The sequence below is a fragment of the Herpailurus yagouaroundi genome, unplaced genomic scaffold (assembly GCF_014898765.1).
Source record: "Herpailurus yagouaroundi ecotype Mexico unplaced genomic scaffold, PumYag 29, whole genome shotgun sequence".
NCBI lineage: Eukaryota > Metazoa > Chordata > Mammalia > Carnivora > Felidae > Herpailurus > Herpailurus yagouaroundi.
This window is the reverse complement of record NW_024412377.1, coordinates 107350645-107377136: the sequence shown is the minus strand read 5'-3', so window position 1 is coordinate 107377136 and position 26492 is coordinate 107350645. Positions and strand designations below refer to the sequence as shown.

Below are 26492 nucleotides of genomic sequence, written 5' to 3'. Positions count from 1 at the left end.
TTCAACTTTCACCTTCCAATGAATAATTTCTGCTTTCATCTATGAAAATGACAGTGAGTTTGTTTTTGTTTTTTAAATTTATGCCACCATACTCCCTAAAAATTACAGCATAAGGATCTTGCCAAAAAAGACTATCCTACCGCACAGCTCAGGCACATTTTACATATAAAGACAAAAATGTGGGGCACCTGGGCGGCCCAGGCAGTTGCGTGCCTGACTTCAGGTCGGGTCATGATCTCAGTTTGTGAGTTCGAGCCTACCAGGCCTCGCTGTGCAGCCTGCTTCAGATCCTCTGTTTCCCTCTCTCTATGCCCCATCCCGCTCATGCTCTCTCAAAAAAATGAATGAACGTTTAAAAAAAAAGATAAAGATGAACGAAGTGAAGCTCTAACATATTAAACTCTGTACTGTAATAAATTTGAATTATATCAGACTTTAGTATATTTTTGAGATTTTAAGGCAACTAAGGGTAACAAAGATAGATACAGCAATAATATCCATTCTAATTACAACTTACTGACTCAAGTTAATTCACAAAATTATCTTTAGGAATTCTCTACTTAGATAAAGCACAAATCAATAAATGCTCAACCATACAACATGCCTAACAGGGCTCCCTCTGTATCTCAGATACGCCATGTACCTTCAGAATAACTTCACTGATATATAAAGGTCAGATGAATCAAAAGCCACCAACACTGATTGATAATATACTTGTAAGCAGAAATATATCATTTGTTGTCATCTAAACCCAACATTAGGTGCCTATTATCCAAGATCTTAAAAGAACTTCAGATATTATCTGGTATAGTAGTTCTCAACTCTAGCTGCACATTAAAATCAATTCTGGAACTGTAAAAAAATATACTTATGTCAGGTTAATCAGAACTGGAGGAGGAAGTGTGCATAACTAGGGTATTTTTTTTAAATCCTGTTATTCTAATATGTAACCAGTAATGAGAAATACCAATAACTGAGATTATGATAATCCTGAAAGTCTTCTACAAACGACTGAGATCAGTTCTCCCTTCCAAATCTTTCCATGACTATATAGTGAAGGGGAAACGTGAATCCCACGTATTTCAATTGATGTTTTAGCAAATGCATTTTGAAGCACTCAAGCATGGTAGAATTTCAAACCTCAAACCATAGGCAATTGGTATACCTTAACGTTATTGCCCAACCATGCTGCTGCTGGGAGACTTCTCAAGTGTTGAAAGACTGTACTACCAAGAGAGGAGGGGGCAGATCAACCACTAATACACGCCTAGAAATTAGTGTGATAATGAAAACCAGACTTTAAAGGCAGTCAACCCTGGCTCACTGTGTTAACCCAAACCTGAGTTTCCTCACCTGCAAAACGGTAATGATCATATACTTCATAGGTAGATTATTAACGAGCTACAATACTTAATATAGTACCTAGCGATAATAATGGTTCAATTTAGTAAAAATAAGCTAATGCCTGTTGAACTTAACCAAAAGCAGAGGATCTAGGGAAAAGACCGGCCGAAGTCAGTCTTACAGGCCCATACGATCATCTTCACAAATATCCCCATCGGCGATGTCAAGTAAAGAACTGGTATGAACAGAAGACCAGGCAACTTCACGCCCGCAAAGAGAAAAGATCGCGGAGTGGGGAACAAGGCATGGAAAGCCGAGAGGGACGCAAAGGCCGCGCATCCTGCCCGAAGACGGCCGGGGCGCCGCCGCCAGAACTCAGGGATAAACCGAAGGGAGGCCGAAGGTGGAGAACGGAGCACGCAAAGTCCCTCACCTTCACCACGGCCGTACCCCGGCTGCCCTGACGGCCACTGTCTAGTCCCGCTCCAGGTTTGTTTACAACCAGGGTAGCCATCCTAGGAGGAGCGGTGCCGCAGAAGCAGCCGTCACCGCCTTCAACTAAGGGGCGGGGTAGGACCCTCTACCCAGAGGCCTCGGCGCTCGCCGCTACCGCACAGGCGCAGTACGACGCCGGGCACGGCTGGGCCGACCTCAGAGCTCCTCCTCCTGCCAGTCCCTAGCTCTTGGGAAGCCGTTCCCTGTGTATGAACGCTTTGATGTTTTTATTGCTGTTATTTAGGAGACTGAAGTATGGAAGGAATAAAATTAAAGAAAGAAAAAAGAAAGGATAAAACAAGAAGTAAAATTTTGGAGTGAAACTCCCGTTTTAGAAACGATCGCTTCCTAATTGCAGAATAGACGTGAGGACTTCGGGAGACTACATCTCCCTGCATGCAGTGCGGTTTTTGTTTAAACTACAAATCCCAGGATGCCACACTAGGTTTTTTTGGGGTTTTTTTTTTTTCTTCCCCCCCCCCCCACTCCGCCATGTAGTTACCTGTGGGGCTATGTACTGTCAGCGAGGAGTGGTTTCTGGAAGACGCTATGTGTGATTTGTGGCTGGAAAACAGAGAAGTATTTTATGTATAAATCGCTAAGAAATAAGAGATGGCTTTGGTGAAAAGAAGCCGTTGAGTCCCTAAAGGACGTCGTAAGAAGAGAATTTAAGGCACTACCAGCCGAAACTGTTGGGAGTGCATTCGATTTTCCCGAACGTACGCTTTACTGTTTTCTTCCGGGCTGCTTTGAACCTACCCAGCTGCCGTAGGCAGTGGGTCGAAAGTGCCGTTCAACATGGAAGTGAATCCCCCCAAACAGGAGCACCTGCTGGCCCTGAAAGGTAAACTTTCACGAACCTGACTGCGTTTAGTCTGTTTTCTGTTCTCTCGCTAGTTCTCGAAGCCTTTGCCACCTAGGCCTGGTCCCGGGGATGTAGGCCTCGTCCTTCGTAAACACCATTAGTTCCTGCATTCTTGCTGTGTCCTTCGGCGCCGAGAGGAAGGAAGCAATTTTTCTTCTTTGCTTTTTAGGTTTGAGAGACTTATGTTGCATTCCTCTAGAATGTAATAGATACCTGATAAATCACTCGTTGTTTTATATGCTGCTTGCAGTAACCAGACCGGTTTTAGTCAGAGAAGCTAACGTCCCTAGAGCCCTGTGAGCCAAGATGATGTACAGTAGGCATCTCCGGTGATTTTTCCTTGTCTCTTGTGTCTTTGTGTAGCACTGACGAAGTTACCAGTCTTCAGTTTGATCAGCAAAATTAGTCTAGTTTTAGCAGTGCCAAGGGTTTTGAGACACATAGTACAACAACGTATAATTTAGATTTGCTATAACTTATTGCAGTTTACTTCAAAGTAGTGTGGATGTGGGAAAATTGATGTCAGCTTTCATTTTCTGTACACAGCAGAAAATTTTTAGTAAGTTTGATGATGTAATTGTATTATTATTTAGGGAAAACGAACAGGGCAGAGTTTTCTGGAATTACTGTTTTCTGAAAACCTTTTATTTAAAATGCTTTCAGCTGTATTTCATCTGTTTTCTACTTCCCCAAACACACTTCTTATTTCTTGGATGCTCTACTGTGTGGTTTCCAATAACTTCTTGAACTGAGCTGAGAAGAGAGATTGGATAGACATTTGAATTCAGTTGAATTTCACTTACCTTCTTTTGGCATCCATTTTGACGGAGCATTATCTTGTACACAGTTATGATGTAGGCATTAAACATTCCAGAAGCTCAGCAGTCTCATTTGTAACATAAAAGCATATACTGATAGCTCGGTTTAATAAATCTGTCTCTGACTATAGAGCTGAAAAACAACAATATTAATATAGATATATGACCTGTAAGCTGAGCCTGAGCAAATGAGTTACACTGAGATGGGTTCTTTCTGGAGAAAAAGGAAAAGAAACTGTCATGTTCTTTCTTAATCCCATATCAAGTATGTAAATAGATATTAATATCTTTCAGAAATTTAAGAAACTTTCAAGATTTTAACAAGTCTAATTGTACTGATTGTTGGATGCCATGTGTACCAACTTATATGATCATTTAAGTTCACTTTCTTATATATGTAAAAAAATGAGCTGTCACAACTTCATCATCCTCAGAGTACAACATTGCATATTTTCAAACAAAAATAATTCTCAATGCAGTATCTTAAAGTGTGAAAGTGTAAAGGAAAGAAAAAAATAAAAGCATTATTGTTTTAAAAATATGCTATGTTTAGGGGAACCTGGGTGGCTCAGTCAGTTAAGCTTCCGACTTTAGCTCAGGTCATGATCTCCAGGTCTCTGATTTCGAGCCCTGCGTCGGGCTCTGTGCTGACAGGTGACAGCTCAGAGCTGTCAGCACAGAGCCTGGAGCCTGCTTCAGATTCTGCATCTCCCTCTCTCTCTGCCCCTCCCCTGCTCACACTGTGTCTCTCTCACTCTTAAAAATGAATAAATGTTAAAAAAAAAAAATTAAGAATATGCTATGTTTAGGGGCGCTTGGGTGGCTCAGTCGTTTAAGTGACCAACTTCGGTTCAAGTCATGATCTCATGGTTCGAGTCCCACGTGGGGCTCTGTGTTCACAACTCGGAGCCTGGAGCCTGCTTCAGATTCTTTGTCTCCCTCTCTCTACCCCTCCCCTGGTCACAATCTGTCTCACTCTCTCTCAAAAATAAACATAAAAAAAAAAAAAAAGAGTATGCTATGTCTAGATTCATGTTAAGAATTATGGGTGTTAAGGATCACAGTCATTTATGAATTTAAGTTGTCAAATCAGTGGACATTAACAGGCGAAAAGAATCATGATGAAATTAATTACTTCTGACTCTTCAAAATTGGTGATCAAATGAGTATTATGACATCATGAGAGGAGTCCCCACCTATGGCCATTCTAGTAATGGAAGAACCCCTTCAAGGAGTTCTCTAATGATTTGGGGAGAACCTCTCATTTTTTTTCTACAGTAATTAGGATTTGAAAGAGCTTGCATTGTGGCTCATGCAACTTTGGAAGCCTAACTGTATGCTAGAACTTACTATCAGTGACCCAATTTGGGACAGCTTGAAGACTTCTTTGTTCTAAAAGGAAAAAAAAAATATTAAAGTCTAGCCTTCTTGTTCCTCCTCTGAATTGGAATTCAGAAGCCATGGTACTAATGTCTTGATAGTGTGAAAGTGCCCCGTTTATACTAAGGACACTTTTTAACAAGACCAGTTCCCAGCCTGGTTAAAATGCACAATTTATTTTCATGTTATTGGTGCTTAGTATTGGGGATGAAAATCGTTAAGTAGTGTATCTATGTATTTGGTAGAATTCATATCATTTTAAAGTATAAAATCTATTTTTTTCAATGCATCAAAAATCACAATGATTTTCATTTTCCTCAATTAATGTCTCAAAGTTTTAAGTATTATTACATTTTTGTTCTCTTCAAATGAATAAAATATCCTAGGAATCACTAATTTACCCTTTGTTTCTGCTATAGTCTTAAGATTATTACCTAATATATTAATGACAATACTTATAAATATTTACATGTTGATCTAAATGTGTTGACTACTAGCAGTTTGAGGCTTACCAGGCATTTAATCCAGATCCCTTATTTTGGTGAGACAGAGGGTTTCCAATTTTGTGGATTCCATTCACATTTACCAACAACACTTGGTAAAATATCATATTGGGATTGGTTTTGTTTTTTCTTTTCTCCCTATTTGTGTGTAGGTTATCCCTACCATATCTTATTCTTTGCAATACTTCCGCTTTAGGTCCTGATTCCCTCTGATTTGGAAAGAAAGTCTTGTAATTATAAATTACATTCTAGCGCTGAGGAGCACATCTAAGAAATTTTCTCTTCATTAAGAGTGACTGGATTACTGCAGAATGACTACAGAAGTAATATTACATTATCGACCATATGAGAATGATCCCACACAACTGTCAAAAATTGCAGAGAAAGCACTTCAAGACTTTCCTACACGTCCACTATCAAGATTTATTCCTTGGTTTTCTCATGATGGGTCCAAACTTCCACTCAAACCTAAAAGATCACCACCTGTGATTTCTGAAGAGGCAGCTGAAGATGTGAAACTGTACTTAACCATTTCAGAACATGATGTTAAATCACAGAGTTATGATTGCACAATAGATCTTTTGGAATTTCAACCTAATTTAAAAAAAGAAAAGCACTTAATCCAGTCACACACACTGAATGAACAGACTAATTCTGGAAATCTAGATAAGCAATCAGAAAAGGGAAGACAGCATAAGAAGAGGTTTTGGAGTGTTTCACTTCCCAACAGTAATTGCACTGAAAATATTTTTCCTTTGTCTAAAAAATTGCAAGATAGTTTAAAGGCACTGAATTTGCATTCACTTTATAGGGCAAGATGGACTATAGAGCACACTATTTGTAACAACCAAACTCTGGAAGACATTTGGGCAAAACTCAATCAAATTATCAGGCACAATGAACTTCCATCTTGTAATGCTACAATTCAGAGACACTTAGACCAAATATGGGTGTTCTGTGATATTATGTACTGTGAATATGTGGGAAATCTTCTTAAAGGTAGATTAGCTCTTACTGGGAAAATGAATTTATGTGTACGTAAATATGGTGTTATTTTTAGTATGTAATGAATTCCACTGATTGTGAAAGAGAAGAATATCCTGAATGAACTGTGATCTGAAATCAATAAATTTTTTATGAGTTTTTAAATTTTAGATGACTTAATTTTTTTATTTGACCCTTCAGTCATATAGCCTATTCATTCTTAATATTGTAAAAAATTGTGTGGTGATATGTATAGTTTGTTTCCTAGAAGTAAATGACTATCAGGTGAGTTCCTAGGCATGTCTGTTAACTCAAGAACAATGTATACAGGAAGGTGAATCTATGACAGCATTTGATAAAATACTAACAGCATTTACTCTAAGAAATGGTAGCAGTACCATAATTTTATTTTTCCCTGACAAGTTGTCTACCTTTAGATAAATGTTAACTCAAATTCAATGGAAAAAAGTGGACTATCATATGAATTTAACTTCTTTTGCCAACTGAGCAAATGACTAAAGACCGTTGTTCTGGAGAATTTCTAAGATGAGCTCCTGCATAATGATTAACTTTAATATAATGTGCTCAGAATGCCCAGCATTTCACTTCACAAACTTGAAATCATTCAGGGACTAGATAGGCAAGACTGTAGAATATGGTTAAGGACTCTGAACTGTAAGAAGATTCTAATTTAATTTTTTTAAGTTCTTTCCAAGCAAAATGTATATATACAAGTTGAACTTGGCCCAGTTCATTAGTTTGTAACCTCAAGCCTATCTTTTTCATAATTTATTGAAAATTTCTAAAAGTTATTTATAAGATAATAGATGAAACCCGAATTTCATAAGTAAATCAAGGGTCTGTGTGAGTTCCAATGAGGATGGCTCTATACATGACACTATTTGCTGTTTACAGTGAATATTTGACTTGGCACTGGGCTGAAAGTCACATACTCTTTTTGGCCTCCTCAATTTTTTTTTTTTAATTTTTTTCTTCAACGTTTATTTATTTTTGGAACAGAGAGAGACAGAGCATGAATGGGGGAGGGGCAGAGAGAGAGGGAGACACAGAATCAGAAATAAGCTCCAGTCTCCGAGCCATCAGCCCAGAGCCTGACGCGGGGCTCGAACTCATGGACCGCAAGATGGTGACCTGGCTGAAGTCGGACGCTTAACCGACTGCGCCACCCAGGCGCCCCGGCCTCCTCAATTTTTGACTAAGAACCTGATCTAACATTCAGAGCTGAATATAAGACTATCAATTACCTTTTTTTTCCTTTAGCTGGTTTGTTTTGTTTTTTAAATTCCACCTAGGAGTTCCTTTGACAGTTTTTTTAACGTTTATTTATTTATGAGAGAGAGAGAGTGTGAGAGAACACAAGCAAGGGAGGGGCAGAAAGAGAGGGAGACACAGAATCCAAAGCAGGCCCCAGGCTCTGAGCTGTCAACGCAGAGCTTGAAGTGGGGCTCGAACCCACAACCATGAGATCATGACCTGAGCCAAAGTCAGATGTTTAACCAACTGAGCCACCCAGGCACTCCGTCTGCCAGTTTGTTTGTTTTTTAAGCCTTGCTTTTATTGGTATTTGCTCTTTTCCAGCCAACATTATGTGTAATTTTTGAGGTTCATTAATTTGTTATAAGACAGGGAATACTGCATTTTAAGTCTGTATTTGGTAGGGGCATACTTTGGATCTTCCTTCAAATAATGAGATAGTTTTATATTACTAACAGGGCTTTCCCAGTTTGTGTTTAAGAATCTGCATTATAATGAACTGTGCTTTATAGTAGTTTTCTTTGAGTCCATAAAATGATAGTGTTTCTTACCCACTGCTATCCCCACCTCCACCCCTGCTGATTTTTACCCTCTTTGAAAATATGAAGAAAACATATTTTTAAAAGGTTTCTTTTTTTAAATTTTTATTTATTTTTGATAGGGAGAGCATGTGGGCAAGTTGGGGAGGGGCAGAGAAAGGAGCACAGAGATCTGGAGCGGGCTGTGTGCTGTCTGAAGACAGCCAGATACGGGGCTCGCTCTCAGGAGCTGTGAGATGATGACCTGAACCAAAGTCGGACACTTAACTCTCTGAGCCACTCAGGGGATCCTGAAGAAAATATATTTTTAATACCAGTTTGGGAACTTTTTATTTTTAATAGAGGGTTGTTTTTTACCCCCCCCTTATTGTCTCATACCATAAAAATCATAGAATCAGCAAAAACTAGCCTCAATAAGACTTTGATACACAATGGAAATTTGAGTATATAATAAGCAAATAAGTTGGCTACATGTTTGGGTGAACTCAAAGACACTTTCTATAAGTTTTTTTTTTTTTCTCTTTAATGTTTATTTTTGAGAGAGAGACAGAATTGGAAGCAGCTCCAGGCTCTGAGGTGTCAGCACAAAGCCTGATGCGGGGCTTGAACTTACGGACCGAGAGATCATGCCTTGAGCCAAAGTTGGACGCTTAAATGACTGAGCCACCCAGAGGCCCCTATAATTTTTAATTTAAATTCCAATTAGTTACCATACATGTAATATTAGTTTCAGGTGTACGAAAGAGTGGTTGAATACTTCCATACAATACCTAGTGCTCAATACAACAGGTGCATTCCTTCATCCTTTTCGTGTATTTAACCCATGCTCCCACCCACCTCCTCTCTAGTAACCATTAATTTGTTCTCTATACAGGTCTGTTTCGTGGTTTGTCTCTTTTTTTTCCTTTTGCTTGTTTGTTTTGTTTTTTAAATTCCACATATGAGTGAAATCATGTGTTTTCAAGGACACTTTTAAAAAAGTGTTTCAATATTTGAGAGTGTATTTTGTCTTAAGATTTAGCTTCTTCTGAAATGAAAAAAAAAATGGGGAATAAAGACCACTTGGTGTTAAAAGTGAGCTTAGAGGGTAGCCTGGGTGGCTTAGTTGGTTAAGTGTTTGACTTCAGCTCAGGTCATGATCTCATGGCTTGTGGGTTTGAGCCAACAGTCGGGCTCTGTGCTGATGGTATGGAGCCTGTTTGGGATTCTCTCTTCCCCTCTCTCTGTCCTTCCTCCAGTTGTGCTTTCTCTCTCAAAATAAATAAATGAATAAATGTAAAAAGTGAGCTTAGAGTGTTAGATATTTAGATTGTGAAAAACTGTATATATCATTTTTACAGCCCTTTGATATCCCCTTCAGGTTGTGCATAATTTAAATCTGCTTTCCTAATTAAAAATGAACTGAAGAGCTTTCCGCATGAGATCAGGAACACGACAGGGATATCCACTGTCACCATTGTTGATTAACATAGTGTTGGAAATCCTAGCATCAGCAGACAGCAAAATGAAGTAAAAGGCATCCAAATTGGCAAAGAAGTCGTCAAACTTATACTTTTTGCAGATGACATGATACTCTACATGGAAAACCCAAAAGACCCCACCAAAAAGCCGCTAGAACTGATACATGAATTCAGCAAAGTTGCAGGTTACAAAATTAACGTACAGAAAATTGGTTGCATTTCTATACACCAATAATAAAGCAACAGAAAGAGAAATCAAGAAATCGATCCCATTTGCAATTGCACAAAGAACCATAGAATACCTAGGAATAAACCTAACCAAAGATGTTAAAGATCTGTATGCTGAAAACTATAGAAAACTTATGAAAGAAATTGAAGAAGACAAAAAGAAATGGAAAAACTTTTCCATTGAATTGGAAGAACAAATATTGTTAAAATGTCACTAGTACCCAAAGCAATCTACAGTGTAGTCCCAATCAAAATTGTACCAGCATTCTTCTCAGACCTAGAACAGACAATCCTAAAATTTGTATGGAACCACAAAAGACCCTAAATAGCCAAAAAATGAAGTAGAAAGTTAGAAACAGCTACCCGAACACTTCCCATGCCAGGTCAGTGATCTTTACCTGTTAAATATTCTGCTTGATATATAGTCCTGTTTTGAATTCCCATAAGATGTTTCTGGTAAGGCCTTACATTCTGGGTTTATGACCCTAAGCTTATAATTAATCATACAGAGAATTATTTTTTAATGTTTATTTATTTATGTTGAGAGAGCAAGAAAGCAGGAGAGGGGCAGAGAGAGAGAGAGAGAGAGAGAGAGAGAGAGAATCCCAAGCAGGCTCTGTGCAGCACAGAGCCTGATGTGGAGCTCTGTCTCATAAACCCTGAGATTTTGACCTAAACCAAAACCAACAGTCCTCTAATCAACTGAGCCACCCAATGCCCCCAGATAATTATTTTGAATCAAGTGAATTTACCTGAGCTCAAATCCAATTCTGCCACCTGATATGTAGTCTTTTTTAAAAATTTATAAACATATATATGTGTGTGTGTATGTGTATATATATGTGTGTATATGTATATGTATATATATGTGTATATATATATGTATACATACAAATATGTATATGTATATATATGTATATATACAAATATATATATGTGTATATAATATGTATACATATATATATTTTGAGAGCACATGAGGAAGAGGAAGAGGGAGAATCTTAAGCAGGTTCCAGCCCAGGGTAGAGCCTGATGCAGGACTCCATCTCAGGACCTTGAGCGGAAATCAAATGTTCAATGCTTAACTGAGGCACCCAGGTGCCGCTATATAATCTTTTATAGGCAAATTATCCTCTGGAAGCATTATTCTTATATATAAAAGGTGGACAGTGGTACCAAATTTGTAGTCCTGAGACTTGAATGTGTGATATTTAGCACAGTCTAGCACTAGTAAATGCTCATTAAATATTAGCTCTGCAAGTGATTTCAGAAATTTTAAGGTTAACATCTGTTGCCTATATCAGCAGCTATCTATGTATATTATGATTTTACTTTATTTTATTTTATATTATTTTATTTATTTATTTTAATGTTTATTGATTTTTGAGACAGAGAGAGACAGACCATGAACAGGGGTGGGTCAGAGAGAGAGAGGGAGACACAGAATATGAAACAGGCTCCAGGCTCTGAGCTGTCAGCACAGAGCCTGATGCGGGGCTCGAACCCACGAACTGCGAGATCATGACCTGAGCCAAAGTCGGACGCCTAACCGACTGAGCCACCCAGGAGCCCCACTTTATTTTTAATTTTATTTTGTTTTTACTTTACTTAAGTAAGCTCTACACCCAGCATGGGGCTTGAACTTAGAACCCTGAGACGGAGAGCTACATGTTCTACCAACTGAGCCAGCCAGGCACCTCTCAAAAGCCATCTATTTAATATAACGTTGTTTAGTGCCCTTGGTTCATGAAACTTACATCTTCAAAATACCATTTACTTGAGGATTTGGATGAGTTACTAATTCTTTCATTTGGCAAAGATCTATTGAATATACTAGGTGCCAGAACCTATGTCAAGCAACAAAGCCACAAAACTAAACATAATACATAAGAGCCTAAACCTCATGGACTTTGGATCATAGTGTTGTAAATAAGTACATATATCAGTCCATGATGAATACAAGGAGCTATGAAAGAAGTAGGTGAGCTGTTATTTCTTTTTTGAAAAGATGATGTTTAAGCTGAGACCAAGATGAGAAAGGTGTTAAATTTAATATGAATGATATAACTAGTTAGTAGTTAGGTGATACATGTTTACATATGCTAATGAATACCACTTATACTGTGAATAACCATTTAGGTCACTAGTCTAAAGTTTTGGGGGTTTGATTTGAATGAACTTTTTTTTTAGAGTTTGTTTATTTTGAAAGAGAGAGAGAGACAGAGAGAGAGCATGAGCAGGGGCATGAGAAGGAAAGAGAAAAATCTCAAGCAGGCTCTGCACTGTCAATGCAGAGCCTGACAGGGGGCTTGAACCCAGAAACCATGAGATAGATCATGACCAGAGCCAAAACTAAGAGTTGGACACTTAACCAACTGAGTCACTTAGGTACCCCTGCATTTTCTGAAATATTTTACAAGTTTGTATGATTTTTAATGTTATATTTTGGTCTTTATTTTGATGTGATCAAATGTCAGTCATTAGAAATAATTGAAAAAGATTTTCAGTAGTTAGCATGTTTCAATAGTTTCAATAGTTAGGATGTCCTATCCACACTAAACTAAATTACATAAATTTTCCCTTTTTGTGCTTAATTTTTGCCTGTTAACTATTTGATATATAGGCATTTTACTTGATATTTGAAATGAATTCGTATATTAATTTTTTAAATTTTTTCTAGATAGCTAAACAGTTCTAGCAGTTTATAATGTTGATTTCTTTGGCTGCATTCTAATCTCTTTTTAAACTAATATATCTGTATAGTCTTACATTAATAAACCAATTAATTAATTTTAGACTTAAATGTTTTAATATATGGTAAATCCAGTTCTTCCTCATTTTTTCCCATTAATTTCCTTAGCTTATTTTTACTTGTTTTTCTAAACTTAGACACATTCTTTTATGTCCCAAGAACAAATCTTAGTTTTAATTGGAATTTTATTTTTTTTTAATTTTTTTTTCAACGTTTATTTATTTATTTGGGACAGAGAGAGACAGAGCATGAACGGGGGAGGGGCAGAGAGAGAGGGAGACAGAGAATCCGAAACAGGCTCCAGGCTCTGAGCCATCAGCCCAGAGCCGGACGCGGGGCTCGAACTCCCGGACCGCGAGATCGTGACCTGGCTGAAGTCGGACGCTTAACCGACCGTGCCACCCAGGCGCCCCTTAATTGGAATTTTAAAGAGCTATAGGTTAAGTGATACCTTTGTAATTTCTGTATAGAAAAATATTACTTACAGGTCCACTTATTGAACTTCCAGTGGCCAGTGATTAGAACTGAGAGAGAAAGCTCACAAAGATTCTTTTGGTGTAAAATTATGGTTTGATGTTCAAAATGGTGCATCAAAACTTTTTTCTCTGTAAGGCTGATATTTTGTTCACAGTGAAGTCACTCAGGATATTTTTTAAAGTCTTGTTCTCCTATACCTTAAGCTTTAAAATTCCTTTCTTTTCCACTTTTTCTATTATGTGGTATATTACATTTACAGTTTTATAATGAGGTTGTAAATAAATCATGTAAGATTTTTTGTTATAAATTACTATCTTAGTAATATTTAATAATAGTTTAGTGTTATTTGGGGAAGTACATAATATTTAGGAAGCTTTTAGGTTATATTTGATGTTAGTATAGAATTGAAATATGCTCTCAACTTGGGAATACTGGCCCAAAGCAATATTAATATTTTTCTTTCTTCTTTTTTTTTTTAATTCACAGTGATGCGGTTAACTAAACCTACTTTATTCACCAATATTCCAGTGACATGTGAAGAAAAGGACTTACCTGGTATGCTTTGTTCTGTTTGCACCTAGGGAAAAGTTGCAGCCTGGACTGCCTGTATTACCTAGCAATAAGCATAGTCTTGCCAGTCTCATGCTCTTTGCTGCATTCTTTATTGTCTGGTTTTATATGATGTGAGTGGTGGCTTTCTAAGTGGTAGGTCTCACTCATAATTTCTTAGCCAAGAGACTGTTGCTATCCTATGGCAACAAGAGGAGTATATTCATAGTCATGATATTAAAATTTTATTTATCCTCAAATGTCCCATCAACATGTGTATTAGCATTCCCTTTATTTAAAATTACTGGAGTTATCTATATTTTATATTTCATGACCTTCATTTTCCTTTGTTTCTGAAGTGTTCATTCTCTGTGAAAGTAGAATTTTTTGGCACACATTTGTTGTAGTGAAGGTTACAAACTAAATTTTTTTTAATTAAATATTTCTCCCAGCTATTTCTTTAATGGAAGTAAAACTCACAACATAGATGTTAGAATTTTCTGTTTTTCTCTTTCTATAGGAGATCTCTTTAACCAACTCATGAGAGATGATCCTTCAACCGTAAATGGTGCAGAAATTTTAATGTTGGGAGAAATGTTGACTTTACCACAGAATTTTGGGTAAGAATGATAACATTGACATAAAGCATGCAACGGTACTTCAAAGCCATTACAAATTATATTTTCATAAAATAACTATGGAATGGAAAAATACTCCTGTACATTTAAGTGGTGTAAAAAAAAAAAAAAGTTTTACCAAAATTATACTATATGATTCGGGGCAGTTTTTATTTAAAAAAAAAAGAAAGAAAAGAAACCTACCAAAATATGAATAGGGGTTTCTAGGATGATAAAATTTTAACTTTCTTCTTTAGATCTTACTGTATTTTTTAATGACCATGTATTCCTTTTATTTTAACTGACTTCATCTAAATGTCTTTCAGAAGCAACTTTTTGTTCACTTACACAGCTCTTTCCCAGCATAAGTTATCAGACTTATCTTTTTATTAGGAACTCTCAATTTTTATTCCTTCTTACTGCTAGCTCTTCTCTTATTCTAGTTTATTAATGAGGTAGAAGCTTCTGGTTTCACTGTGTTTGCAACTGAGAGTATTTAAGACCACATGGAATTTTTCAGGTTTTTAAAAAAAGGTTTACAGAATGTGACTAGTGTCTTGAAAGCTTGGAAATATATTCATATAAAAAATTCATGTAAAATATTGTTGTATTTTTTTGTAATACATATTTATAAACATGTATTTTTATAAAATATACTTCAATAAAAGCATAAGGTAAATCCAGTAATCATTATTTGTATTAGAACAACTTAGAAAAATAAAACAAATTGGTAAAAAATACTGATACCAATTACTTAAGTGGGTCTCCTCTAGATTCAGGGAATAAGTTATTTCAAAAATTGTCTTTTTCTAGCCTCTTAAGTAATTAGTCAAAAGACCTTTAACATGGATCTGATTTTAGTGGCTTATATCTGAGGAAAGTGGCTGTGCAGTAGTTGAGGGCTAGATATATATCATGTTTTATAGAATAAGTCAGTATTTTGAATTGTACTGGGTAATGAATGAGCTGTCTAAGGTACACAAAGGAATGCTGAAGCGGTATTTCAACTGATCTCTATCCTTTAGTAAATTCTTCTCCATTTAAAGTTCTCAGTGGTGTTCAAGTAGAATATTTGTGTTAAAACTCGAATGCATTTCTGCCTAAAAGTTTATTTTATTTCACAGGAATATATTTTTGGGAGAGACCTTTTCCAGTTATATCAGCGTTCATAATGATAGCAATCAAGTTGTTAAAGATATATTAGTAAAAGTAAGTGGCATTCTTGTTTGGGATATATATATTTTTTAGCTTGTTAATTTCTATTCTTATGTTTCTGAAATTTCATTAAAATGCATTTGATACTGGGGCGCCTGGGTGGCGCAGTCAGTTAAGTGTCCGACTTCAGCCAGGTCACGATCTCGCGGTCCGTGAGTTCGAGCCCCGCGTCGGGCTCTGGGCTGATGGCTCAGAGCCTGGAGCCTGTTTCCGATTCTGTGTCTCCCTCTCTCTCTGCCCCTCCCCCGTTCATGCTCTGTCTCTCTCTGTCCCAAAAATAAATAAACGTTGAAAAAAAAATTTAAAAAGTCTGAAGATCTAAGAGTTATTACTTATAAAAAAAAATGCATTTGATACTGGACTTCTTAATTGTCATTAACAACAAGCATTAACTGAACTCCTAAAACTTTAAGATACTATGCTAAGCACAGAATCATTTTTCCTTGTCCTCCAAGGTTTGATAGCTTGGGTGAGAAAATGTACCAGTCACGGATTTAAATTTTTGTTAATAATTTGTAATAAACATAATAAAATTTGAAAGAGGAGGACAGATCACAGAGGATTGCATCAATCATAAAGGCCTATTGGAAGAGAAGGAACACAACAGGATCTTTAAAGAATGGTGGGATTTAGAGAAAAAGAAGGACATGATAATGAGGAGCAGAGGCATAGGAATCCATAATGTGTTCTTGTAGCAGTGAACAGAATTCACTTCATAGAAGTAGGTAAGGTTAGGGGGGCCTGGGTGGCTCAGTCAGTTAAGCGTCCAACTTTGGCTCAGCTCATGTTCTCACCGTTGCTTAGTTCGAGTCCCACATTGGGCTCTGTGCTATCAGTGCTGAGCCTGCTTCCAATCCTCTGTCCTCCTCTCTCTGTGTCCCTTACCTGCTCACTCTCTCTTTCTCACAAATAAACAACAACAAAAAAAAAAAAAAAAAAAAGAAGAAGAAATAGATAAAGTTATAGAGATGTGTAGTAGCCATAAAGTGGAGTATCTTGAAAGGTTATAGCTGAAGGTTTTAGCCTTTTTTTTCTTTTTTAAATTTAAGACAGTGGGCAGTCAGCAAAGGTATTCACACTGTGTTGGAAGATTGATATGAAAGCATTATATGGGATAGTTTATAGCAAATACACCAGCTAGAAGATTGTTACATTAGTTTAGAGATCAAGGGATAGGTGAGGCACCTGAGTGGCTCAGTTGGTTAAGCGTCTGACTTCAGCTCAGGCCATGATCTCATGGTTCACTGGTTCGAGCCATGCATCAGGCTCTGTGCTAACAGCCCAGAGCCTGGAGCCTGCTTCAGATTCTGTGTCTCCTTCTCTATCTGTCCCTCCCCCATTCATGCTCTGTCTGTCAGAAATAAATAAAACACTAAAAAAAATTTTTTTTAATAAAAAAGAAGTCAAGAGGTAGACTATGCTAACTCAAACAATCTGAAATTTATTCAGAAAGAGAAAGGACATAAAGTAAAAATTTACTGTAGGTCAGAGAGAAGGCACCAAAGCTGTCTTCACATGGTGAGTTTAGATTACTAGAGCCTTGCCAAAAGGGAAGTCCCATGAAAATGAGCTTGAAATGGCTCCTGTGTGGTTCAGTCGGTTGAGCGTTTGACTTTAGCTGAGGTCATGATCTCCAGGGTTTGTGAGTTTGAGCCCCACATCGGGCTCCCTGCTGTCAGCACAGAGACCTTTGGATCCTCTATCCCCCTCTCTTTCTGCTCCTCCCCCACTTACGCTCTCTCTTTCAAAAATAAACATTAAAAAATATGAGCTTGAAAATATCAGCAAGTATTAGAATTGAAAAGGTCCTCGGAGAGCCAATAATGCCAAATTTCATATATTACCCAACTTCCAGAAACCGGATGCAAAATGTATGTTTGTTATACTATGAATGGAGTTTCTGCCTTTTATTAGGTGGGGTTGGCAGACTGTATAGCATATTGGCCAAATTTGGTCTCTTGCCTGTTGTTATAGGGCCTTTGTACTAGGAACGGTTTCTTCATTCTCAAATGATTGAAAAGAAACAATCTTACTTTGTTAGGTGAAAATTATATGAAATTCAAATGTCAGTCTCCATGAATAAAATTTTATTGGCACCCAGCCACAGTCATTCATTTATGTGTCATCTGTGGCACATTTCAAGCTACAACTGGGGAGTTCTAAACTCTAAAGTATTTGGTATCTGAGCTTTAAAGAAAAAGTTTGCCACCTTCTACATTTATTATGAAAAGGTCTGACTCTGAGAACTTTGAGAACATACACTTTTTTCCTGGCATTTCAGTAAAGGATGAATTTATTTTCATAAGGTGAGTGAATCAGCAAATGCATATGATTTAAGTTAATATTGAAAAGAACAAGCAATATAATAGCATACTTACTGTAAAATATGTATTTATATTTCTGTTGGCTTTATTCAATTTGAATTTCCATAAAGATAGGGGTGTTTAATAATAATAGTAGCTAATGTTTATTGAACAGTGCAGTGCCCACCCAAGAGTTATCATAGTTTCTCAGGTAAGACATTAAGATTCACGATATGCACAGAAGCCATTTTTGACTTAAAAATAACTTAAGAGGATATAGGTCAGGAAGCACAGCATAATATTCACCTATGTTTTCATTTTTATGTTGTCTCTCAAATTTTAGGTGTCGATATTTTGGTTGCTTAATAAAAGATTTAGATAATTTTCCTTCATTTTCAGTGCCTTGGAGCAATATATTTGGAGCATTTAGACTATCTGGTTTTTGTAGGGTGTATAGAATTCTGTGAAATCTTATGGATTGTGTGTCTTATAGGGGAAGTTTCTTGATAGCATTTGCACTTTCATTCCTGTGATCAGTTTGTTTAAGCTTTTTATGTCTAATGTTATATAACAGTTTGTGAGACTGTTTCATTCTAGGAAATGATTCACTTGAGGTAGATTTTCAAATTTATTTGCATACAGGTCTGCAAAGTAGTCTCTTAAAAATTTCTTCTCTTTTGGTGTTACTTTCCCCTGGTTATTCCTTATTTTATATAATTTTGCTTCCTTTATTTTTTCCTCTTGATTAAACTAGCTCAAGGTTCATATATTTTAATTTTTTTTTCAAAAAAGGAATTTTTGTTATTTTTATTTAATGTTTTTTCTCTACCTCATTGATTTTTGCTTTTAATGAGCTCCGTTCTTGTGCTTCTGATTGTTTACCTTGTTCTTTTCTAGCTTTTCATCTAGGGATTTAATTTTTAACTTTTTATTCTTTTATTTCTGTTGATAAAAGTGAATTTTCTTCTGATTGACTGCTTTAAATATATCCTGCAGATTCTGATAGGTAGTGTTTTCATTATGATTATTTTTAAAGAATTCTATCATTTTATTTGTATTTCCTCTTTTACCCAAGAGTTGTTTAATAGATTTTTCAGATATTAAACTGTTGTTTAATAGGCTTTTTTGTTCTCTAATGTTAATGATCTGTAGTTTAATTGCATCATAATCAGTTTTGTTATTGTTTTATTCCAGTAGAACTTGTTAATGTTTTCTTTTTGACCTAATATTAATTTTTAATGAATATCATATATGTATTTGAGAAGAAGGTGTATTTTCTATTAGCATGGTAAAGTTAGATATGTACTGTTGGTGTTGTTAGGTCTCCTGTACCTTTACTTCCCCTTTTTTTTTTTTTTTTTTGGTCAGCTTGATCTTATACTGAAAGTGACATGTTAATCTCATATTGTTAATGTGTTTCTATTTATATCTTTTATACTTTTTACTTTATAAAGGCAATGCTGTTTGGTTCATAGGTATTTATACTTATTCTTCATTTTGAATTGCGGCTTATAGCACTAAAAGTTTCCTCCTTTGCCATGCTTTTTGGCTTGTATCTTAGTTGTGGTGTCTATATCCCTATCCCTGTTTTGTTACTGTTTCCATTTGCCTGAAGTGCTTTTGTCCATCTTTTTAATTTTACCCTTTAGCAATTATTTTTATTTATGTCTCTTTTATACAACATATAATTGGGTCATTGTGAGCTGTATGGGATTTTTTATTAGGTGAATTAAGTGCACTCATGTATGTATAAGTTTATGTGCTTGATTTCCAATATGTCACATTATTTTCTCTTTAAATATTAAGTGTATTATATTCTAACTGCTATGGGTTTTTTCTTCACACAATGTGTTTTCATTATTTTCAAATAATTTTTGTATACAGGAAGGTTTTTATTTTTGTTTTAGTTTTTGCCTTTATATTTATGCCTTTTATGATATTTCCCCTTACCTGTTTCTTACTTAACTGCTTACTGTAAAGCTTTTAGTCTTTAATATCATCCTTTATCTCTTACCTATTGCTCATACCACTTTCCTTTTTCCCTTTCTCATCTCTTCCCGTTTTTATTTGCATATTGATTGGACAGAGATTTCTCAAGTAGATTGCTCAGGACCTGCTTGTGGGTATAATATTCTCTGAGCCTTTACATGTTCAAAAATGGTTCTATACTTGGGGTGCCTGGGTAGCTCAGTTGGTTAAGCATCTGACTTCGCTCAGGTCATGATCTCACAGTTTGTGAGTTCGAGCCCCGCGTCGGGCTCTGTGCTGATGGCTTGGAGCCTGGAGCCTGGAGCCTGCTTCAGATTTTGTGTCTCCCTCTCTCTGCCCCTCACCCGCTCACACTGTGTCTCTTTCTCTCAAAACTGAATAAACATTAAAAAAAATAATTAAAAAACGGTTCTATACTTGAAGGACAGTTTGGCTGGATATAAAATCCTTTGTTTACATTTTCTTTGTGTTTTCTGAAAATGCTACTCCTTTGTTACTTAGCTATATATGTTGTGGGGTTTTTTTCTCTTTTTAAATGTTTATTTTTATTTTTGAGAGAAAGTGTGAGCGGGGGTGGGGCAGAGAGAGAGACAGAGACAAAGGATCCCAACCAGGCTCTACACTGACAGCAACAAGCCCAATTCAGGGCTCAAACTCACAAACCACAAGATCATGACCTGAGCCAAAGTCAGACACTCAGCTGAGCCACCCAGGTACCCCTGTGTATGTTATTTTTGAGGGGACTAATGCCAGTCTAATTTTTTTGCTTTTTAAGTTATTTGATAATTTTTTCCTGGTGGCCCTGAGGATTTTTTTTTTCTGTATGTTTTAGAATTGGTCTTTTGATATAATATCTCTGATACCAAGTGGACTCTTTCAAAATGTAGATTTAGATCTGTTATTGCGAGAAAGTTTTCATGGATTATATTTTAATAGTTTTATTCCATTATTTCCTTTGGCGTATCACATTTTTAATATGATTTGTATCTTTTCTATCTTTATCTTTCCTGAATTCAATCAATTATTTACATTCTTCTCTAAAAAAAATTTAGCCCCACACTAAAGCAACAACAGTAACAAAACAACAAACCAAAAAATGTTTAGCCTTAGTTTTAAAACTTCTCATTTCTGGAGTGCCTGGGTGGCTCAGCCAGTTAAGCAGACAACTCTTGATTTTGGCTCAGGTCATAATGTCACAGTTGTGAGTTCAAGCCCTGCATTAAGCTTTGTGCTCACAGTGTGGAGCCTGCTTCCAATTCTCTGTCTCCCTCAATCTTCCCCTCCCCACTCTCAAAAATAAATAAACATTAAAAAACTTTTTTAAAGTTCTCGTTCCAGGTGTTTTTTCATATTTCAAAAATTTTTTGAGAGTATTTAATTCACTTTGAGTGTTTTACAGTTTTCTTCTGTTTCACTATTGGTTTTGTGCGGCATTTTTTATCAGTGAATTATTTCATTTCTTATCTTTCTTCTTTTTACAATATTTTTGTATAGATGAAGACAATTGGTGGCTTTTGATTCTGTGAAATGCAGTTTGGGTGCTTTGATATTCCTTATTCAAAAACACCCTCTTAAAGCAGTGGAGCAAAGTATGGTTTCTTTATCGTGTAGATTTTGGTAGAGTAAGAAAGGGTTGTGTGTTCTCACATTTTCGCTTTTCATATGAATTGTACTGTCCTAAATTTTTCTTCCTCACTGCACAGTTTCCAAAAAGTGTCTCTCTTTTTTTAACTCTTTTTCTCCTGAAGTGTTTTCTTGCCAAGAGTGTCTCTTCACAAACATGGTTAAGACCCTTTCCTGAAGACTGTACTCTCATCTTCCAGAAATGCTATTTATTTCTCAGTACTTTCACACTTAGAATAGACTTTGTCTTTCTGGAAATGGTTTAGATCATCTCTACTCTTCTCTCTATTCTTAGCTGTCTCTTCAGCTCAACTTTTCCTGGACTTTTCTTAATCTTTGCAAAGGCTCATGGCAAGAGTATGAGAAACAGCTTGTAAAAATTTGGTATGTGTATACTTATAGGTAATTTGAAGTTTGGACTTTTGCTGCCTTCTGATTATACAAACACAAGGTTTAATATAGATTTATTTGCTTTTGTTGTGTGTTTTGTTTCTGTTTTGAGGATGACTTGAGAAGTTCACAATTACACTGCTGCTATTACCTCAGCTACCCAGAATTCTACCCTCAAAGGTTTAACTTTTTTTTAAGGTTATTCATTTATTTTTGAGAGAGAGAGAGAGCATGAGCAGGGGAGGGGCAGAGAGAGAGAGAGAAAATCCAAAGCAGGCTCCACACTGTCAGCAAAGAGCCCCACTCAATGTGGGGCTGGAATTTACAGACTGTGAAATTGTGAGCTGAGCCAAAGTCAGATGCTTAACTGACTGAGCCACCCAGGTGCCTCAAAGCTTTAATTTTGTATAGCTCTTCAATTTTGGAATCCTGGAAAAGAGACTGTGAATCTGTACTTTTTTTATTCTTTTACTATCAGCTTAGTGTTGTTTTTGAGAATAAATATGCTTATAATAATCTACCATGTTTAACTAGAAACCACTAGGGTTTTTTTGTTTTTGGTTTTTTTTTGGGGGGGGGGCAAGTGAGTAAGGGGCAAAGAGAGAGAGAGAAAGGGAGAGAGAGAAGCAGGCCTCATCTCAAGCAGGACTTGAACTCATGAACCCTGAGATCATGACCTGAGCCGAAGTCAGATGCTTGACCAACTGAGCCATAAGTTTTTTGTTTTTTTTTTAAATGTTTATCTTGAGAGAGAGAAAGCATGTGCATGAGTGGAGGAGGGAGAGAGAGAATCCCACAGAGCACAGAGCCCCACGTGGGCCTTAATCCCACAAACCGTGAGTGAGATCATGACTTGAGCCAAAATCAAAAGTCACATGCCTAACTGACTGAGTCACCCAGGCACCCCTATTTGTTTGGTTTTTAATTGATAAAAAAAAATTCCGTGTCTGAAAACTTTAGCATGTTACGTAAAAAAAATAGTGTTCTATAAACAAAAACAGTGTACTTAGTGTACTATAAACGAAAAATAATAGATAACCCTTATGGTCTATACCAGTAGTTTATTAATATCATCTGGAGGGCTTGTTAAAATGCTGATTGCTGAGGCTTATTCCCAGAGTTTCTGATGTGATCAGCTGAAATGGTGCCCAAGAATTTCTATTTCTAATGTGTTCCAGGTACATTCCTAGTTGCTAGAGTTACAGCAGGAAACAGACAAGGCCTCTATTCTCTTGAAGCTTATTCTAGATCTTTGAAATTTTTTTCTCTCTTCCTGAATATAAATCCCTTAATTATACCAAACTCTTTCTTTTTTTTTTAATTAAAAAAAAATTTTTTTACTGTTTATTTATTTTTGAGAGAAGGAGAGAGAGAGTGTGGGAACGTGGGGGGGGGGGGTGGGAGCAGAGAGAGGGAGACAGAGGATCCAAAGCGAGCTCTGTGCTGACAGCAAGGAGCCCCATGCAGGGCTCAAACCCATGAATCATAGATCATGACCTGAGCTGAAGTTGAATGTTTAACCAATTGAGCCAACCACACACGCCCCCCAAACTCTTTCTTAATGGCCTCTGAAGACTTACCTGAAATGCTTCCTTCTCTCCTCACCTTCCCCTTGGCCTGTTCAAATTCTACTCATCCAAAAATGAATTTGCAGCATAGAGCCTATCCTGCATTTTAAATTGTATTCTCCTACCCCAAGCCAGCCTTCCATTTCTTCTATTATTTTCCCCAAACATTTCAATTCAGCAGGGGCAGGGATTTTGGTCAGTTTTGTTTACTGATGTTTCTCCAGCTCCTGGAGAAGTCTTGGCAGAGAGAATAAGGAAATAAATGTTTGGTGCAGCACTGTTTATAATAGTGAAAAAGGAGAAAGATAAAAATGTTCAGCCATATATAAATTAATACTGTTATTATGATTAATGTTTACAAAATGACACACAGGAAAACATATTGGACAGAAAGTCCATGAGTTTGGCTGTTTCTTTTTTTTCCCCTTCTCTGATTTCTAAAATGTTTAAGAAATTTTTAATCTTACCCCCATTACTTATTAGTTGTATAACCTTGGGGAAGTTGTTACTTCTCTGTGCCTTGGAAGAATAGTGGGACTAGTAGGAATAGTACAACTATTAGGAATATAGGAATAGGAATAGCACGATTACCTACTTTAGAATTGTGACTATTGAGTGAGTAATGTGCTTAGAGCAAGGCCTTGCACATGGAAGGTGCCCAATAAATTTTTGTACTACTATTATATAACTGAATATAATGACCAAAGGCATAGCACTAATAAGTATCCCACTTCACAGTGCCTAGCATTAAGAACGTTAGATTAGAATTAACTGTAGAAAATCTGTTAGTTTTTTTTTTTTTTTTTTTAAAGAAACAGAAACTTGGAATCCTAGCTTTTATGTAAAAACCTCCCCAATCCCCATGGCCGAACGTGATCTTCACTTTGTCTGAATTTTTCTTAACATTTCCTTCAATGTGTTATCATAACTTCATTCAGTGTTTAACAGATATTTCTTAATTGCCTACCATGATGTCAGGCATCAGGTTGAGCAACGGAAGATAGAGGTTCCTGCCTTCACAGACCTTACATTTCTGGTAGGGTAGGCAGAAACAGGGATACAAAATCATGTAAATAAGGTAACTATAGATTGTGGTAAATGTTACAAGGGAAGTTAAGTTTGAATGTGACAAAGTAAGTGAGATTAAGGGAGGATGCCATTTATGACAGAGTGAGAAGTGTTCAAAAAGAAAGAAAAAGGGGAACAAAATAGAAAGCAACTGGGTGTTAGAGAAGGTAGTCCTTTCAAAAAAGGACTCAAAGGCTTTTGATGACTTTAATGCTGATCTCTAGTTGTACAGATAACATCTAATATTGTTTTGAATAGTTATTTTTATTTTAGTATTATATACACACATCTATCTGTATTTGTTTCTGGAATACCCATCTGTATATGTGTTTTACAACCATATGTTCATATTGATGCCTCAAATTCCAACTCAGCATCAAAAGTTCATTGCAGCCTTTTCCATTTTTTTATTTGTACTTTCTTTTTCTCCAAAAGTGAGAAACTTCTCTCTTGTTATCCATATTTTTTTGTTTAGTCTTAGCATACACATAACCGTTTCAGAATTGCTAACCCATACCCTGTGAACAAGCAAATGTACTAGCTAGAGTACATTCTAGCTAGTGTACCATTCTTTTTGTCTCTAGCTTTTGTTTGCCAGGCTTACTTAGGTTAGTTCATTTTTTGTCACCCTTTCCCCCTGACTATGATTGTGTTCATTTGGTACTGTTTGTGTTCCATTCCACATTCCCCCTGCCCTCCTGGCTGATTGCATTTAATTTTGGTGCATGTGAACCATTACCATGGTTCTAAGCTTCAGAGCTAAGTAGAAAGATTGCCACCAAGAAGTATTGCTCCCCCTCAATCCTACTTCCTTGTTCCTGTTCCCTTGGTCTTTTCACCCATACCTATCCACATCCTGTAGTGAACCAGTCTCATTTGGATTTTTCTGCCTCTTTCTTTCAAGGCTGATCTTCAGACAAGTTCTCAGCGTTTAAATCTTTCAGCCTCCAATGCTGCAGTGGCTGAACTTAAACCTGACTGTTGTATTGATGATGTCATACATCATGAAGTAAAGGAAATTGGAACACACATGTAAGGATTAATTTTACTAGTTCTCAAAGACTTTTTCTTATATATGCCAGTATTTGAAATTTTTACTGTAAGCCCACTTATCATTAAACCCTAAGACCCTACTTCAGAAGCAATTTTATGTTCCAGGTTTACATGCTTACCAGAAACAAACTTTAAACAAAGTTTGTTTTGTAAGGAAAAATATCTTGATTTATTTTCATTTATTTCTAGTTTCCTATTTGCATCTATAGACAGCCCTATCCAAAAAATAACAAGCCATGAAAACATTTAAAACCCAGTTACCACCCTGACTGAAAGTATGTTTATTATTTTTCAAATGCTGACAACGGATGTTAATAGCAGTTAATTAACTGTTGTTAATTTTAAAGTCATGGTTTTTCAGTTATGTATTTAACTGTGTTTGTATACTCTACCCTGAGAATTCAGAAAAACAGAACCAAAGTAAGACAAGCTATAAGAAAAAAAATCTCAAATTCTGTATTCCTGGCCTTTATATGTATTTGAATATGAATGCTCTATTTTCCTGTCTGAGAGGCAAATATGAAAATTTCAGCCATCTAAAGTAATTTAGGCTTCTCCATCTGCCTTACCACCCCCACATCCAATCATTTTACAAAGTCCTGTTCTTACTAACTATATGTCATTATCCTCCCTTCTTCATCTCCACTTAACATCACCATTTTTGCCTCTCTTCTTTGACTTAAAGAAGTATATAATATGAGCTATTAATCATTTCAATTTGGTGACCTCTCTTTTGTAGGCACTTCTTAGTGCATATACTCTGTGGTTGATACAAGCCTTAGAGTCAAAATTTAAAGATTTCAGATTCCAGCTTCATCATTTATTAATTATGTGGTATAAGTCACTTAACTCTTCACTGGCTTCCCACTACCCTTAGAAAATTCTGACTGCTTTGGCTTTACAGAGTTCTCTAGAGCCTAATCCTTACCAGCTGCTCTAGTTCTTACCTTTTCTCCTTCCTCCCTCCTTCTTTATACTGAGTCATACAGATGTTTCC

At 36.4% G+C, this 26492-nt stretch overlaps 3 protein-coding genes across 11 annotated transcripts in view; 2 read left to right on the top strand and 1 right to left on the bottom strand.

Moving 5' to 3' along the window:
• The window catches only part of TRIM23 (tripartite motif containing 23), a 38083-nt gene extending 36167 nt beyond the window's left edge, over window positions 1-1916 (bottom strand). For all 3 annotated transcript variants that reach the window (XM_040452029.1, XM_040452047.1, XM_040452038.1), the window contains exon 1: window positions 1778-1916. In XM_040452029.1, the coding sequence (XP_040307963.1) occupies window positions 1778-1858 (81 nt within the window). In that variant the 5' untranslated portion in view covers window positions 1859-1916. The remainder of the gene's footprint in view (window positions 1-1777) is intronic.
• A 653-nt stretch (window positions 1917-2569) lies between these two features.
• The window catches only part of TRAPPC13 (trafficking protein particle complex subunit 13), a 39205-nt gene continuing 15282 nt past the window's right edge, over window positions 2570-26492 (top strand). For all 7 annotated transcript variants that reach the window (XM_040451974.1, XM_040451967.1, XM_040451961.1 and 4 more), the window contains exons 1-5: window positions 2570-2683; window positions 13607-13675; window positions 14190-14289; window positions 15411-15495; window positions 25347-25474. In XM_040451974.1, coding sequence (XP_040307908.1) covers window positions 2638-2683; window positions 13607-13675; window positions 14190-14289; window positions 15411-15495; window positions 25347-25474 — 428 coding nt within the window. In that variant the 5' untranslated portion in view covers window positions 2570-2637. The remainder of the gene's footprint in view (window positions 2684-13606; window positions 13676-14189; window positions 14290-15410; window positions 15496-25346; window positions 25475-26492) is intronic.
• On the top strand, window positions 2572-6554 carry SHLD3 (shieldin complex subunit 3). The gene is made up of 2 exons (XM_040451994.1): window positions 2572-2683; window positions 5602-6554. Exon 2 carries the CDS (start codon window positions 5717-5719, stop codon window positions 6470-6472), a length of 756 nt encoding a protein of 251 aa, XP_040307928.1. The 5' UTR covers window positions 2572-2683; window positions 5602-5716; the 3' UTR covers window positions 6473-6554.